Raw genomic sequence first — 17,101 nt, 5'->3', positions numbered from 1 at the left:
TGGCGAACTGCACTCCCCCACTTTATTGCTATTCTCAAGAGACTTTGAGATTCCTTGTGAATCGGGATATGCAAATATGCATCCCTTAGATCCAGGGAAGCCATAAAACAATTTGGGGGGAGCATCGCCTTCACCGTAAAAATGGTTTCCATCCGGAACATCTTGTAGGTCACCCATCTCTTCAGAGGTTTTAAGTTCAGGATAAGCCGAAATTTCCCTAACGTTTTTTTTTTTTTACTACAAAGACGTGCGAGTAGAAACCCAAATTTGTTTCTTCTTGGGGCCCTGGAACAAGGACCCTCTGACCCATAAGGTTGTCAATTTGCGACAGTAGTGCCGACGACTTTTGGGGATCCCTGGGAGGGGAGGGGAGGTCAGGAATGTTCTTGTGGGCGGAGTGCCCCTGAACTGGATTTGATAGCCCTCCCTGGTGATCCTCTGTATGAACCCATTTTGGGTCACCTTTTCCCACTGTGGGAGGAATTGACCCAACCTTTCTCCCCCCGGAACCCTGTCACTGGGGTGTAGGGTTTTTTTAGAAGAGGAAAAAAGGATACCCCTTTTTTTTCTCTCTTCCCCACTGTTTTTAAGTGGTTGGCATCTTAGAGGCCTGCTCTTGTGGTCTTTGAGGACAAAAAAACGCTGTTCCGGAGAAGGTTTTCTTCCTATCTGCTGTTCGGTCCAAGACCTTTTCTAGGTCTGGCCGGAACAGAAGGTCCCCTTCAAAGGGAATACTGCAAAGTTTTATTTTTGAGGCCGAGTCCCCTGACCACGATTTTAACCACAAGGCCCTGTGAGAAGAATTCCCCAAGGCTGCAGTTCTAGCTGACAGTTTAACAGATTCTGCCGAAGCGTCTGACATATACCTGGCCGCTTTGGACAGCATAGGCAGGGAATCCAAAATCTCCTTTCGGGAAGTCCCTCCTTCTAAATGGGCCTTAAGTTGGTCCAACCAGACCTCTAAATTCCAGGCCACCCATGATCTTTTAAGAAGAATCTCTATTCTTTTGGCCCTGGGCTCTTTAAGAACACTCATGTCCTCAAAAGCAAGGTCTGTAGATTTGGCGCATCGTGAGAAGGCCACATCCAATTTTGGAACCTTGTTCCAAATGCACGATGGATCATCCTTGTCAAAGGGGAACCTCCTTTTTAAGCTTTTCGGAAAAAATAGCTTCTTTTCGGGTTCCATCCACTCCTTTTTAATGGAGTCCTACAATGTGCTATGTACAGGAAAAACCCTAGATTGGGTTTATTTTAGGGTTTGGTGCATCTTGTCATGTAGGGACAAAGAGACCTGTTCCTCCTTAATCTCTAAGGTCTCATAAATCACCCCTAGCAAAGCATCAACCTCTTCTAGCGACAGCTTATACCTAGGAGATAGAAGTTGCCTCACTAAGCTCCTCAAGGGAATCCGAGTCCTCTTCCTCTGTTTCTCTACCCTCCTCTGGGGCTGAAACCAGAGGAGCTTTTGCTGACTGTTTGGGGGCCTCATTTACAGAGAGGTTTACTCCAGCCCTTCTTAAATTTAGAGGTACAGGCCGGGCATCTTTTCCCCCCCACTGGTTTCTCTGATTCTTTGGGCTGAGCCTGAAACATGAGAAGAAGGGGAAAAAGGTCAGACCCCAAAACAGAAAAAGGAGGGGGATGCACCTATATAACTGCCACCCTCTCCCCCTGCCAGTAAAGCTATGCCCGAGTTCCTAAGCTCTTTAGCCCGGATCCAGCTTTTGAGGGGGAGAGAGACATAACAAGGAAGATCCACAGCACTCTGAGGAGCCCCTTCAGACTCTCACCCCCTCTCCCAGCCTAGTAGGTTAGCCCACCCCTGTGACCACCTACCTGAGCTGGGGTTTCGCCAGCACCGCTTAGTCCTGCTGTCTCCATGTGAAGAGCTTCTTCCTCCTGTAGGATCGCGCCGCTGCGTCTGGAAACAGGGAAGCTCAGCAATCTTTTAAAGCGGTTCAGCGATTTAAATAAACCGCCATGGTTCCGGCGTCATCACTGCTGTGAGAGCCGGAACCGGAAGTGATGCGCCGGAAGCCCCGCCCTCCTCCTGCGCTCCAAAGGCCGGAACTCAAGGCCTGCGCATGCCCCCACTGCCTCTACACCCAGACTACCGAGGAAGATTCCCCGCCGATGCTGGCAGCAGGCTCACCCCTTCCCAGGCTCCAGGAGAAGCACCGGTCACAGCCTCGCTGGCAACCGGAGACCCCCTCCGCCAATTGCCTCCATGATCCTCTGACCAGGACAGGTACCGGCCGAGCTCCACACCTGCCTCCTCCTCCGGGGAGGAAACACAAAAGACTGGGGAAGACGGTGTTCACCTGATCCTTTGTGTTTCCTGTCTCCGGAGGTGGAGCCTAAATCTCCTGTGCTGTCCTGGACAGACAGCTGAAGAAATACAAAATAACCATCAATTGGCCATCAATCGAGTCTGGAGCGTCATGCAAGATTTTGCTTCATGTGGTAGAGATGATCATGAGAATAGTGAGGGATCAACCTAGAACTACATTAGAGGAGCTTTTGAATAATCTCAAGGCAGTTGGGACCACAGTAACCAAACAATCCATTGCTAACACAATATGCCGCCATGGATAGAAATTCTGCAGCACCCGTAAGGTCCCCCTCCTCAAGAAGGCACATGTACAGGCCCATCTGAAGTTTGTCAATGAACATCTAAATGATTCAGAGAAGGACTGGGAAAAAGTACTCTGAGCAGATGAGACCAAAATGTAGGTATTTGGCATTTACTCGACTAGCTGTGTTTGGAGGAAAAATGCTGACAACAAACTTAAAAACACCATCCCTACAGCCAAGCGCAGAGGTGAAAACATTATGCTTTGAGGCTCTTTCTCTGCTAAAGGTACAGGCCGACTTTGCCACATTGAGGGGCCAATGGACAGGGCCATGTATTCTAAAATTGTGGATGTGAACCTTCTTCATTCAGCCATAACACTGAAGATGAGTCATGGATGACCCAAAATATACTGCCAAAACAACAAAAGAGTGTCTCAAGAAGAAGCACATTAAGGTCATGGAGTGGCCTAGCCAGTCTCCAAAACATAATCCTATAGTCAATTTCTGCAGGGAGCTAAAACTTCGAGTTGCCAAGCGACAGCCAAGAAACCTTAAGGATTTAGAGAAGGTCTATAAAGAAGAGTGGACTAAAATCCCTCCTGAGATGTGTGCAAACCTGGTAACCAACTACAAGAAACATCTTACCTCTGTGCTAGCCATCAAGGGTTCCATCACCAATACTAAGGCTTGTTTTGCTTGGGGATCAAATACTTATTTTACTCATTGAACTGCAACTCAATTTATAACATTTCTATCATGTGCTTTTTCTAGATTTTTGGTTGATATTCTGTGTCTATCATTTAAAATATGCCTTATAAAAAAATTATAGACCCTTAATTTCTTTGTAAGTGGGCAAACTTACAAAATCTGTAGGGGGTCAAATAATTTTGTCCCAACTATACAATTCAATTTTTCCGACTGTCTAACAAGCAATGTGCAAAGATGTTGTGCCCAGACTTCTGCATGCTCTATATATAGCCACCCAAACACCGGTCCTGTCAAGTAATCTTATCCTGCAATCCATGCTCATCTTCCAGTTTAAACTGGTGCATAAACATTTTTGGCAATCAAGTAAAACACTGATGTGAAAGAAAAATACATAAGAAAGTAGAGTCATGTTTTAATTTCTTTATTTTCTTGTGAATAAAATAACATAGAAGACTTTTTTTTTTTAAAACTTGATGGAGACTGAAGGAATGGGGGAACATGTCCTGTAGTATATAAGTTAGAGTACTGTGTGGGCAGTCGATACTGCAGGCAATGTCTGAAAACCCTAAACAAAAAAGCACCAAAAAATACATGATCCCTGAATTCTAAAATAAAATACTGTTGTAATATTATTTTGGAAAAAAAAAATGTGTATTTGTACTACGCCATACGGTTGCCAGGTAATAATGCAGGGAAAGAAGTTTAGTCAGAAGAGTTTGTTTTTATCGTGAGAGGAATAAACTCTATTCTCTTCTGAATAAATTAAATACTAATAAATCTGTAGTGTAAGAACAGTGTCTTTGGTAGGAAAAGGAAGGGGACATTTCATGCGAAGAACATTATCAAGGTACATATACAGCTAAACCCCTTCACCTCTGACTGCAATCATGGAAATAAGGCTTTACAGGATTTGGGAAACCAGCTGACAATCACATGCTTGTTCTTAAAAAAAACAAAGAAAAAACCTTATAAACATAAATATCAGGATTTGCTGCAGTGAAGGGTTAGTAATGCATTGCCCAGCAATGCAAAGAGGATAGTTCCAGTACAGGGCTTCACACAGGAACCTGCCGTTATTAGAACTGCAAATCTATAGAATACTCCTTGCAAAGAGGCAGGAAACATGTAAACATTCAGAAATACTGACATAACAAACAAAACAAAAACCCCGTGATGAGGGAAAAGGCGCAACTGTTATTTCTGTTTCTGAGGAAAAAATATTTTACATCAGTACAAAACACATGGAATATGGCAACAGATTGAAGCATTGAACACGTATTAACAGTACAATGATATTCTAGAGACTCGAATATACAATTACTAATAGATATAGGACACATAAAGCCCAATATGTTGGAGATAAGCAGCTTTTTTTTCTATACAACCTCATATGTTTATTAAAACTAAATGAAAGGGTCATACCACCAACTGATACATTAGTTTTAGGGATAAGCAGTGGTTTGACTAACCCATTAACTTTTTCTATCTCTCAGGGATGAACAACATGCTACAAATGGTATGAGATTACACATATCCTGGTGGATTTGTCATATACTGGTAGAGAAAATTAGAAAAACCACTGTTCAGAAACCTGAGATATAAACAGCAGGGATCCTAGAAGACCCCAACATAACCTTCAAAAACACACGATATATATATATATATATATATATATATATATATATATCTCAAACCAAATCATACTTCTTACCTGAAAAGCAAAGAGTAAGACAACTCTAAGTATTAGGTATAGGAATATAATTTTGGGAAGCGAGGGGTTTTAGACAGAGCGTGGTTACAAATTATCCATACTAACATTTGTTGTGACATATTTGTTTAAATTAATTTTTTTTATGTTTTTTAGTTTAAATTAAAAATAAGTGAAAAATAAGATTGTTTGTAAAAAGCATCCTCTGTTCCCACCCTTATTTTTTTGTACGTAGTATTCTTTTTTTGGACAGATGTCTAGCACGATTTGGTTTGAACGCCATTAAACCCTTTCTTGGTGCTTTTGCAAGTTTTTTTTTTTTATATACAAAATTTAAAATGCAGCAGGGTAATTTCAATGCTGCAGAGGGACAAGCAGAACTCTATAGTGAAGGAAGAGCAATGTCAACCCTAAGAGCTATAGGAAGCTATTGGGTAAATTTGTTCACCATCAACCAGGCAACTGACAACTGAGGGCAGATGGACACATTAAAGTATACCCCATCCACATACAGGAGAGACATCAATTTTGCTGTTCCCTCAAGGCTAATAGCCCACATCACTGTGGCATGAGCTGATTGCTAGAGTCTATGAACAGCAAACAAAAAATACATGTGTTGTATCCACTGTGTATGGCTTACAGGTACACTTTAACACACTGCAAACACGTTTGCAAAAAAATGACTTCTACATATGTGAAAAACAATGTACACCTCTTACAGGCCAACAGCAATTAGATCAGAAAGTTTTATGCATTTCATGTTTTGTATACTTTTTTTCCTATTAAATATGAGGCCAGAATTCTTACATAAATGCAGCCAATCTGAATACATCAATTTCACACAAAAGCACCACAAACAAAATTAACAATAAAAATTTGGACCTTTTCATACAAGCCCAGAATTGATTAGTTCCCTTTACTCTTAAACATTTATCAATATCCAAATTACTTACACTCCATATCATTCCAATGGTCAATAAATATAAAGTTAACAGCTCACATTATATCAAAACATTAGCTACACAAATAATGTGTGATAACAATTAAGGCCAGAAAATAATTACATGGAAATTTATGTAACAACCATGTATGGGAAAAGAAATAAAATTGTAGCATCAGTATTAATAAAGGTAATTGATGAATTTAAAACAAAAAGTAAAACTTAAAAATTCTGTTGAACCTTTGAGGGAAGCAAAATAAAATGCAAAATAAATAAAATTAGATCAAATCTTATAGTGTCCACAAAATAAAAGAAAATATTACTAATAAAAGTATAATCTAGAAGTCAGCACAGAATAAAAAGATTCTCTGTCTCTCGCAAAAACATCTCTCTCTTCTTAAGTCACAACTGAATATATGGGATGAAAACTACATAGAAACAGGAAGAGTAGCTGCTATAAAGTGTGACTGCTTTTTTTTTTAAATGATGACAATAAACATTATGGTCTTACATAATATTTAACAAGTAGCTACCGTATACAATACAATATCAAAACAAAAGCATTCAATTAATAATTTTTATTCCTACAACCACATTTTTCTTGATAAAATAATTGGGTGCAGTTTTTTACTATTTATGAAAACAGCACAAAGGGCTATGTTCATGAAGCTTTACCAGTCAATTCAATCTAAATTTAGCACAAGCTTACCTGTGACTGTCTGCTCTCAGTTAGCGCACACAATTGCTGCTTGCACAATGTAATAGGAGAAAAAAGCTATTTCTCTGTTATGAGCTATTATATCATAATAAGATATGATTCTGCACAATAGACAGTATCCTTGGGGAGTGTTGTATGTATCACAATTCAGCATGACCACATGATGTCAGCATTGCACAATAGTACATAAAGTGCTGCCCATGTAATTGAAATCTTTGAGATGTACTTCTTTGGATAAAGTAGTGTCTGTACTTTAAATACTTTACTGTACTTTAAAAATCAATACAACTATTTTTTCTATGGGAAACCTTTACAACAGTTTTACTCCACTAATTTTCACCATACATCGCCTAAGATGATAATCCAACAAAATTATTTTGCATAAAACTGTATGAGAGCTGTGTCTGTCAATGGACGATAGAGAAATCTATTTTGCATAAAACTTAACCAATTCATAAAGACTTCAGGTAATTTCTTTTAGAATGTAATGTTGCAAATAATTTTAGGATCTGGTAAGCCAGGAACCTCTGTTATTTTAAGTGAAAGTATCTTTCAGAAATTGGCATAATTATTTTATTTCAATTCCTGCTTTTTCAACTCTGCTATGCTGCTTTTGTTTGTTTTTTAGCAGTCAAATTTACACCATTTCTTTAACTTCAATTTGACATTGCAACCTTGCAATTTATATAGTAAGAAAAACTGCAGCCAACTAGGATAAATGACTGGAAAAATTGAAATACATTTATTCACCAATCTTTATACAAAAAAAAAAAAAAGCTGTGTATATTTGTCATTTTTGATCGTTTTAAAAAATTTTAAGATTTTATTTTTGCTAGCCAAGGAGAATATTCCTGTTTCCCACAAGTTAATGTACTTATTTTAATGCAGACATTGAATCTCCTTATTTGTTGCCTTCTCTGGTTCCTTCCTTAGCTCATCAACATGCACATTAAATTTTTAACCACTTTACCACCGGAGGATTTTGCTGTCTTACGTCCAGGCCACTTTTTGCGATTCGGCACTGTGCGAATTTAACTGACAATTGCGCGGTCATGCGACGCCGTACCCAAACAAAATTTACGTCCTTTTTTTCCCACAAACAGAGCTTTTTTTTGGTGGTATTTGATCACCTGTGCGCTTTTTACTTTTTGTGCTATAAACAAAAAAAGAGCGTTTATTTTGAAAAAATAACAATATTTTTAACATTTTTTTATATGAAATTCCCCCCCAAAAAAAGTAGAAATCTAATTTTTTTTCAATTTTTGGCCAATTAGTTTTCTGCTACCTATGTTTGGTAAAAAAAAATAACGATAAGCGTATTTTGATTGGTTTGCGCAAAAGTTATTGCGTTTACTAACTACGGGAAAGATTTCTGTCATTTTTGGTGTTTTTTTTTTTTAACGCGTAATGGCGGCGATCTGCAATTTTTTTCTGCGGGACTGCGACATTGCGGCGGACAGATCGGACCCTTGACTGACATTTTTGACACTTTTGGGGGTACCAGTGACATTACTGCAGTAATCAGTGCTATAAATATGCACTGTTACTGTAAAAATGACACTGTCAGGGAAGGGGTTAATTTTATTGGAGAGGGAGGGGTTAATGTATGCCTGGTGCTTACTGACGTGTGGGGGGGGGGGAGGTGACTATGTGACACAAGGACAGATCGGATGTTCAGCTATGCTGAACACTCCGATCTGTCACTCCCTGTCACTTAGGAGATCCGCCCGCTCTGTTTACACAGGCGCGCGGATCTCCTCACTCGATTCCCCGACGATCGGGGAAGAGCGGCGGCGATCGCCGCTTCTCCTCCCCTGGCCCGACTCCCGCTGTGACTGAAAACAGCGGGAGCGCGCCCCCGGCGGCGCGCGAGCGCCGCCTACAGGGGAGGAGTCCAGCGACGTAGGTCTACATCACTGGACAGGAACGAGCCACATTGCTGCAGTAGCAGCAATGTGACTGGAGGTAAAGTGGTTAAATAAAACCTTTCCATTTTCATTACACACCTGATTTTAGACCTAGTGACATCATCACTGGGTCTCTGTACTTTTCTTTGAAATGCAGGCAGATTATAGATGGTGGGAGGGGATGGCAGGTTGCTAAAAACATTACAGCACCATGCCTCAGTACTTTTCTCAAGAGGCCTCAACTCTAAAGAGCTTTCTTTTTGTAGGAGTTATGCAAGCATCGAAATGCCACGAGGGGCGGACCGTAAACCACCCAAGACTATTGAAATGCAACTAATTAAGGGGGGTGTATTCAGTAGTTCACTCTGCTATTTATTACAAACATGTCCCCAGGTCTACTTTACAGAAACATTGACCCACATAACTGAATCTTTGTATCCATCTTCCATTGGATGACCTATTTATTTGCATGTCCAGATTCAGATGACTGAACAATTTCAAACAGAACTAAATACTTTACTTGGAAGCATCATCTAGATAATTTCTGGCACATACTCCATACTTCTTTATTAAAAATCAGTTACTGTTTATCCAACAATAGCGTGTATGAATTTACCTCAAGTCCTACAGAAAAGACTGCTCAGGCTGTGAAATGGCAGTTTACCCACACCCTTATAAAAGTATGTCTTGGGTTATGAAGACCTGCAGTTATCAGACTTTCCTGGCACTTTGAAGAAGTGGAGTGATCAGCTGTATTTAAGACCCATTGAGATCAGCTTCTTGAGGAAATGGAAGAGGGAACATATAAAAAAAAAAAAAGCTGACCAAAGTAGTGGGAGAATTCTATATTAAACTTGTTGGCTAAATTTACTTTGAGATATAAGCATTAAGGGTCTAATTTTTAAATCCTAATCTAATGGAGTGTGGACAAACTTTAGGTATACTTATAGGAATCATACCTTACAGAAAGCAGTCATCTATACTGACTCATGAACACCCTGAGGTTGGACTTTGATAATGCAGCTTCTTTTAGGTGAAGATAGTTGTATACACCAAAATCACCATTTCACATGGGGCCAGTGATGTACTGGATTTCTAGGTATGCTATACAAACTGAATTATTTTCACTTCTTGATATTCCCTACTGCATGTCTTATAAAACATTTTAGGAAGACTTACTAATAGAGGCAGACCTTGAAGGACATTTCACAGCAAATTGCAACTTGGTAAATTTAAGTAATGATAGCCAAACATAATTGAACAGCCACTTATTCGATGAAAGCACTGTATTTCTCTTGATGCATAAGAGTTTCTAAAATGGTTACAGACGAAACAGACAAATCTAAGTGTGAGGTATTAAGATAAATGAAAGCTTAAAAGGAAAAAAAACAAAATAAACAAATATAGGTATTGTGCATTTAAATAATTTTCATCCATGTAACACTTTCCTAATTTTAGAAAAGACCAGTAAATGGTTGAAATGTGGGACATAAATTAACTGGGCATTGCGCAATAGGAAACTTGCGAAGTAGAACATTTTAACTTTAACATTTCTAAATCATTAATAGGTTATTACGCATCTGATTATTACTGTACAAAACACTTGCAGGGATATAGACCTAAGGAGGTGAGGGCTGTATTATAATAGTATAAAATACTGCATGTTTAAATATTTTGAGGCATTACATTTATGCACATTGGAGGAAAAAGAACCCTAAATGAAATGTTGGCATTTAAGTGGGTTATTAACATAAAGGATTACATCAGAAATTTAGAGAGAATGTCTAGTATGTTTGTACATCTTATTCAGGGGTGTCCAACATTTTGACCTTCCTGGGCCATACAGGAAGAAGAGGAATTGTCTTGGGCCACACATACAATAAATAAATAAATAACAATAAGGATAGCAGATGAGCAGAAAAAGTTGGGCAGATCAGTTAACGATCACTGATATATAGACAATGTACCTATCTGAGTAGCAAAACTTCATTTTTTTTTTTGTAATATTTTTTTATTGTAAAAGAAAAAGAGGGCGACATAAAACGAGTACAATAATTGACACGTTTTTTTTTATAAACAAATGTATCATTATCTGGTTTGATGGATGTAGTAGCAATTTCTCAAGGGACTCATCAGATATTTTGGTTCTAATTTTGCCCTTCAAGTGCTTCATCCTGGAAAATAGTTGCTCACAAACAAAGGTGTTACCGAAAACAGATGACATAAATAACTGTAGAGTGGCAATTTTTCTATGAGAACATAAAATTCATAGAAGACCAGTAACGAAATACTGTCAATTTTTTCTACTGCCGCATGTGTTCCCTAAGTGTAAATGCATTTTTTACAAAACATTTAAATAAATAAACAAACATTTTAAAGTAAATTTAAGTTTTTGTGTTGGGCTACATGCGGCCCATGGGCTGCAGGTTGGACACCCCTGCCCTATATATACAGTATTCACTATTATATGATGGGCCATCTAGTTCTTTTGAATTAAAATTAGTGCACGATTTCAAAGTGTCCTGCAACATCTGTGGTCCTGTGCAATTAAAAAATACCTTGCAGACAAAGTCTGCATATGATAAATTAGTGCTTAAAATACTAGTAAATGCATAATGTTAATATGGCCTGTAAAATGATTTAGGCTGTTGTAATCAATACATGAAACCATGTTTTTCTTTATTTATAAGTATCTTTTCTAACCGACTTTTGCTCTGCTGGTTGTACACATTGTTTGTTTAGTTCAAGTGCACAACTAATATTACAACACAATTTGGGCAAGTGGGTTGTTGATACTGGGGCATTCTTACCAAAAAATATTGAGTACTATGTTTCTGAAGCAATGTCCATAGAATGCAAAAAAAACATGTTCTTGGAAAGAGGCCTTTTGATGCTTTAAAAACAGAGCTCAATGGTGCCCAGCTAGAAATGTGAACAAGGTTTTTAAAAGACCTGTCAGTTGGACCCAACAATGGAAAGGGAAAAGCAAAGAGGCTGAAGAACGATGAGAAAAATCAATTACCGGAGGGAAAAAAATGCAGATTTCTTATTAAAACAATATTATTTCAGTTAGTTTTAAAATGGGTGACACTGAAGATACAAGTAGTGTTTAGAGTGCATTACATATTGCCACAGCCCAGCTGCAGAGTTTTCATTACTTTCCAGCAAAAGTGAATAAAGAAATGTGTTATAGGATTATAAATTTGCAAGCATCTCTATGATGCAACTGATTCAGCTCCTTTTATTTACTGTCACAGTTGCTTGTTATTAGGCTTGAACAACTAGAAAACAGTAAGCGTAGAGCTGCACCAATGAATGCACCTGTTTAAAAATAAAACTGCTGAAAAAAGTAAAATTTGTGAAGAAACCTTTCAATTCACCTTCGGGGGTATAAGTACCATTTTCCAGGTTTTCCACTGCTTTTGAAAAGGTCAGGAGTGTGCTTACTAAGTGATTAGAACCGCTACTGGTGCCTGCCAACTATTTCAATACTTCAAATCAAACTTCAATTTTGTAAAAATGTAGAGCCCCATGCATGAAATACTTATAAGTTACTTTTAACCTTGGGAATACCAACAAGATACTTTTTGTTATGACAAACATTTTAAACATTTTTAATTAGACCCAATTGGGTTGATTTACTAAAAGTGTGGAGTCTGTTCACTCTGCAATGTAAATGTTCAACTGATAAAACTGTGTTCACTTTGAATTCAAAATCATGTGTGAGAGAAATAAAAGATACAGGATTTTCTTTTGCACAGTTGACGTGACCATTGAATCCTTTTTTCTTAAATTAGGTAAACTTTTGCAATGGATACCTCAGAAACCAATGTGATCTAAACTAAAAAGCTGACCATATACATTATGTGTCTAATGTAATTTGTCATGAAGGTGGCAGTTCCATGGGACTATGGCCTAACAATTTTATTTGTTATTAAATGAAAGAGTACCTAACAGGAGCCTGTAAAACTCTTATGCATTTGAAATAATGCATACATAGCCTAATACTAAACAGTGTTTACTTTCAAACGCAATTGATATTGTGACGAATCGAACTGTGGAGTTTGTTAATCTTCCACATGCATAAAACAAACTCTCCCTGGGATGTAGACAGAACAGCTGGCTTAATTAAAATCACAATCTATAATGCTTGATGTGGTAGAGAGCAAATAGCTCCAGGAACAAGATATCTCAAGGATATTTTCCATCAGCTGAAAAATCAGAGTATTCATGAAAATGACATAATGGAGATCTAAGGGAAACCTATGATCTCCAAATCAAATGCAAACAGGTGCTTTGCAATGAAAAATCAAACTGAAACATCACAAATGTTTCACATGATATAGTCTACTAATAACACAATTCAATATCCAAATAGTGAATAAGTTAGAAGGGGGGGGGGGTGAGACCTATTTTTCTTTCAGAAATATTGTTCTTCTCTGGAAAAACCTAGAATAAAATAGAACACAAAAAATGGAGATTTGTTACTGCTCTTGGCGTAGACATATAGGCTGTAAAGGGGATACTCCATCTTAGATTCAGTTTCTATCGAACAACTAAACAAGCTACACATAATTTTGAAGGGCCTATGCAGTCATCATGACAAAAAGCTCCACAGCCTTTACACACAATCATGGCTTTCAGCCTGCAAGAACACTTCAGTTCCAGTTCATCTGCACTACTGCTGTCAGCAAACTTCTGTGCAGGAATGGGAGTGTTTTGACTGCTGAGTCCAGAAACAGGCTTAGAGTTGTTCCCTAAAATTCCAATAGATTTCTCAATAGCAGATGCTGCTCTTTTGAAGCTTGTGCTACCAAAGTGAATTGCTGGATAACTCCCACACTGCTGCTGCTGCTGCAATGGCAGCTGCTGTGTTTGTGTTTTTTGTGCAGCAAGCTGAGAAAAAGGCTTTTGTGGCTCAGACAGTAAATAGGAAGAAAAATCTGCATTTTTCAAGGCAAATGCTTTTAACTGTTCTTTGACTTCACTCTGCTCATAGGAAGATTGTTTAATGGTCAGTTCACAGCTGTTGTTTAACCCGTCCTCAAAAGAGATGGGCTCTGACTTTATATTGCTACAGATGCTCGCAGGCTGAGGCCAACTGAGTCTTTTAGTGGTTTCCATAGTAACTGCTGGCTGCTTTTGATCAGAAGGGACTTCTGAATTAGATAAGGAAGGATGGACTAAAAATTTATTTTGCAGAGTCTGTGGGGCATTGCTTAGGTCATCGCCTTCTTTAATGTGAATGTTCGGTGAATAGGCATTGCCCATTCTAAAAGGAAGGGATGGTACATTAGCCTCACCCAAAACCTTCTGCTCAGGTTGTCTAGAGAAAGCAAAAGCGTTGTTACTGTTCTGGGCCTTTGCAGAACCTGATGAGGGCACATACACATTAGGACCTGGTCCTCTCTGAGCCATGGACATTTGGTAGTAATGTTGCCTGTGCAATGTACTAGATTCTGCATGATAGCTTCCATTTTTATCAGCATTAAATAAACTTTGTTGGAAGCTACAAGAAGGCAGTGGCCGCTTCTGCTGCTTTATCTCTGGGCTGTGAACCATCCTAGCTGGAACTGAATGCTTGTTCATCCACTCTTGCTTAAATGCCTGCTCCTGGCCCACAGAGTTCATATTAGAACCCATCATGCAAGATGACAAGTTGGCATCAGTGTCCATAGAAAGCTTTCCAGATTCACACTTAATCTGTGCATGCTCACCCACAGTCCTAGCCATTCTTTTCTTAGGATGATTTTCACGCTTCTTCATTTGCAATGGATTGAGACTACCCATTGGGTACCCCTTGCTGTCAGGCGTAGGCGAGCAAGAGGGGTTTTCAGAAGCCAATCTCTCTGATGAAGTTTTATACACAGAGGTAGTCTGCAAAGGGAGACGACTTATTTCGAGTTTTGCCCCAAGTCTGGGTTGAGGGAGAACCTTTTCTAAAGGCAAGTTACCTTGAAGGAGCTGTGTTACTAATGGATTGTTTGCTTCAACTGAAGACAGCCGACAACTAGTGTTTCCTGCAGTTGTTACTCTTTTCAAACCATCTGATGTTAATGACAATGGTTCTTCTCTGGGTACCCCAATAGGCGTTTTGGATGATGGCAAACCTAAATCCAAGTCAGATGCCTGGGAAGTAGTGTTGTGGCCTGAAAAAACTTCTGTTTCCATCCCAAAACACTTACTGGAGTCAGTAGCTTCAGATTTGATGGGAATACTGTTGGCAACAGGTGAACGTATATGATGTTTTGAGACATGTGGATAACTTCCTGGTTCACTTTTTATATTGTCCACAATGTTTTCCTCACAGTACTCCATGTGCTTTTGTGTATTTAAATGGTTAATAACTACTTCGTCATTGTTCATGGGTTCTTTATCACTCCAGCATATTCTATTATTAGGAATATACTCAGAGTTGGTCATATTGTCTGTTCCACACTTGTAGGATGAAGTAGAGTGTAGTTGCTCATTAAAGTTTCGTTGGCATGGAACAGAATCACTTAACTTTTCTTGCTGCATGTAAGGGGTTTCCAAAAGGCTAGTACAAGCGGAGGGCTTGTTTCTGTCATCACGATTTAACCTAGCAGCAATGTTTGGGCTTGGCATATGCTCAGCACTTTCATTAATGAGATTCTCTTGTCTACTTATGACAGAGACTTGAGGGCATGTTTTACTTTGAATTGATATATCTGTTTTACCAATTCTGTTCTGGGAATCTGTATTTTCAATATTTTCAGTGTTGAAAGGATAAGTTGAATTTGGAGTAGTACAGTGATCAACAATCACTTTGCAAGGGATAGATCTATTTGTCTGTATTAATCCAGAAGGCAAGGTTTTACTATTAAGACTGGCTAAATTACTACATGAGCTATTGTGTAAATGATCAAGATGCAATTTGGCAAGGGAGGGATCTGTTCTTCTGCTATTAGAATACAATGGAACTGAAGATCTACCATGTGAATCTAATATGGTTTCCTCAGGGTTTGACAATCTTCGAACAGAGGAGCAGACATCTTCTTCACATATGGCTGCAGCTAATTTATCAGAGTGTCTACTGCTTGAGCCAACTGATGAACTGAGCGAACTTAAAGAATTTGTAAGATGAGGATTTGGCAAACTACTCCCCATGGATGAAACTGGCACAGTGGTGTAAGGATGAATATTATTGTTTGATACTGGCACTCGCTTGTCGTCTACAGAGTCAGATACTATGGAGGCATGACTGGTATTGTCATCAGTGCATTTTGGTGTAACAGTAATGAAAGGAATGTCACTTCCCTTCATGGATTTTTTCATACTAAGATTGCAGACAGGAGATGTAGTTTTTTCATTGTCAACAGACATTAAAACTGCAGACTTTTCAAGTGCATCTGTAAAGGGGGCATCAGCAGAGGGGCAAACAGATACTGAACCTAAATTTTTGCTATAATGCATTGGCACGCTGCAATCTTCAGAGGAGGTAGATGTAACAGCTTTGTCAATGGAATGTGGCACATGAATATTTTCAGTAGAGCTGTGCAAAGATACATCTGAGTCAGTTTCTGATGATGTTGAAGAGCTGAGGGATTGCTGTAACATGGATGTTAATTCTCGGTGCAGACTGGGCTTACTACTAGGAGATTTACAGTTAGGATTCATGATAATTACACCAGTAGAGCCTTCGACCTTTGCATCAGGAGGGGATGATGCTTCAGCTCCTGAAATACCCTCTTTTGACTTTCCATCTCTGCAAGGCTGTTGTGTACTAGCTCTGGCCTGATGCTTAGCAAACAGCTTCACCTTTGTCTGCTCTTTGATATGGGCCAAGGTTCTAGTCTTGCTGCTTTCTGAAGGACTTCCAACGCCACCAGAAACAATACTGGCAGCTGCAGCAACAGCAGCTGCTGCAGCTGCCTCTCTCTGTGCCCTGGCTTGCTGTGCTCTTGCCTTAATATCTGCAAGGGTTCTAGCTCCAGTGTTCCTGCCTCCACTGACAGATGCATTAGAAGAAATCTTGGATTCAAGCTTGGGAGCAGGTTGACTTTTAATGATGAATGGTGGACCAATCTTCGACAGTTGGATCTAGAACAAAATAAAATTATATCAATAAAGCACATTAATGCATATGAGCAAATAAATTTGAACAAATTAAAAAGATCTTCACTTAAAAAGTGCTTAATTAGTTTGGAAAATATGAGGGTTGTTCTCTACCTCTAGACCTGCCACTACAAACTTCAGCTCGTAAACTCTTCTGTTTGCCATTTACCTCAGTATTCTGTATGGGCATCACTGAGAAATTTTCCCAGACACGTGTCAAACACTAGAGGCTACAAGGAGTGGAGAATGTCAGACCTTCTTGAGGGAAACCTGTCATAGGATAAATATAAAAGCTGCCTTTCTGAAAATGCTAGCTGTTTGGCTGTGTATGGATTTAATAGTGGCCCAGAACAAGGATAAATAAAAGTAACGCTGACTTTCCCATAGACTTCATTTGCTGCAAGCTTGTTGCATGGCTGCAGTGAAGTGAACACAGGCATTTTCAAAAGAAGGCCAGCAATGGTATT

General features: G+C 39.0%; 1 protein-coding gene across 2 annotated transcripts in view; it reads right to left on the bottom strand.

The window, feature by feature from the left end:
- Window positions 1-12,518: 12,518 nt before the first annotated feature.
- ASXL3 (ASXL transcriptional regulator 3) overlaps window positions 12,519-17,101 on the bottom strand; it is a 104,373-nt gene continuing 99,790 nt past the window's right edge. For both annotated transcript variants that reach the window (XM_082258682.1, XM_082258683.1), the window contains one exon: window positions 12,519-16,619. In XM_082258682.1, the coding sequence (XP_082114808.1) occupies window positions 13,104-16,619 (3,516 nt within the window). In that variant the 3' untranslated portion in view covers window positions 12,519-13,103. The remainder of the gene's footprint in view (window positions 16,620-17,101) is intronic.

This window comes from Pelophylax lessonae (assembly GCF_965119305.1).
Source record: "Pelophylax lessonae genome assembly, chromosome: 5".
NCBI classification, from domain to species: domain Eukaryota; kingdom Metazoa; phylum Chordata; class Amphibia; order Anura; family Ranidae; genus Pelophylax; species Pelophylax lessonae.
This window is presented reverse-complemented; position numbering and strand designations above follow the sequence as displayed.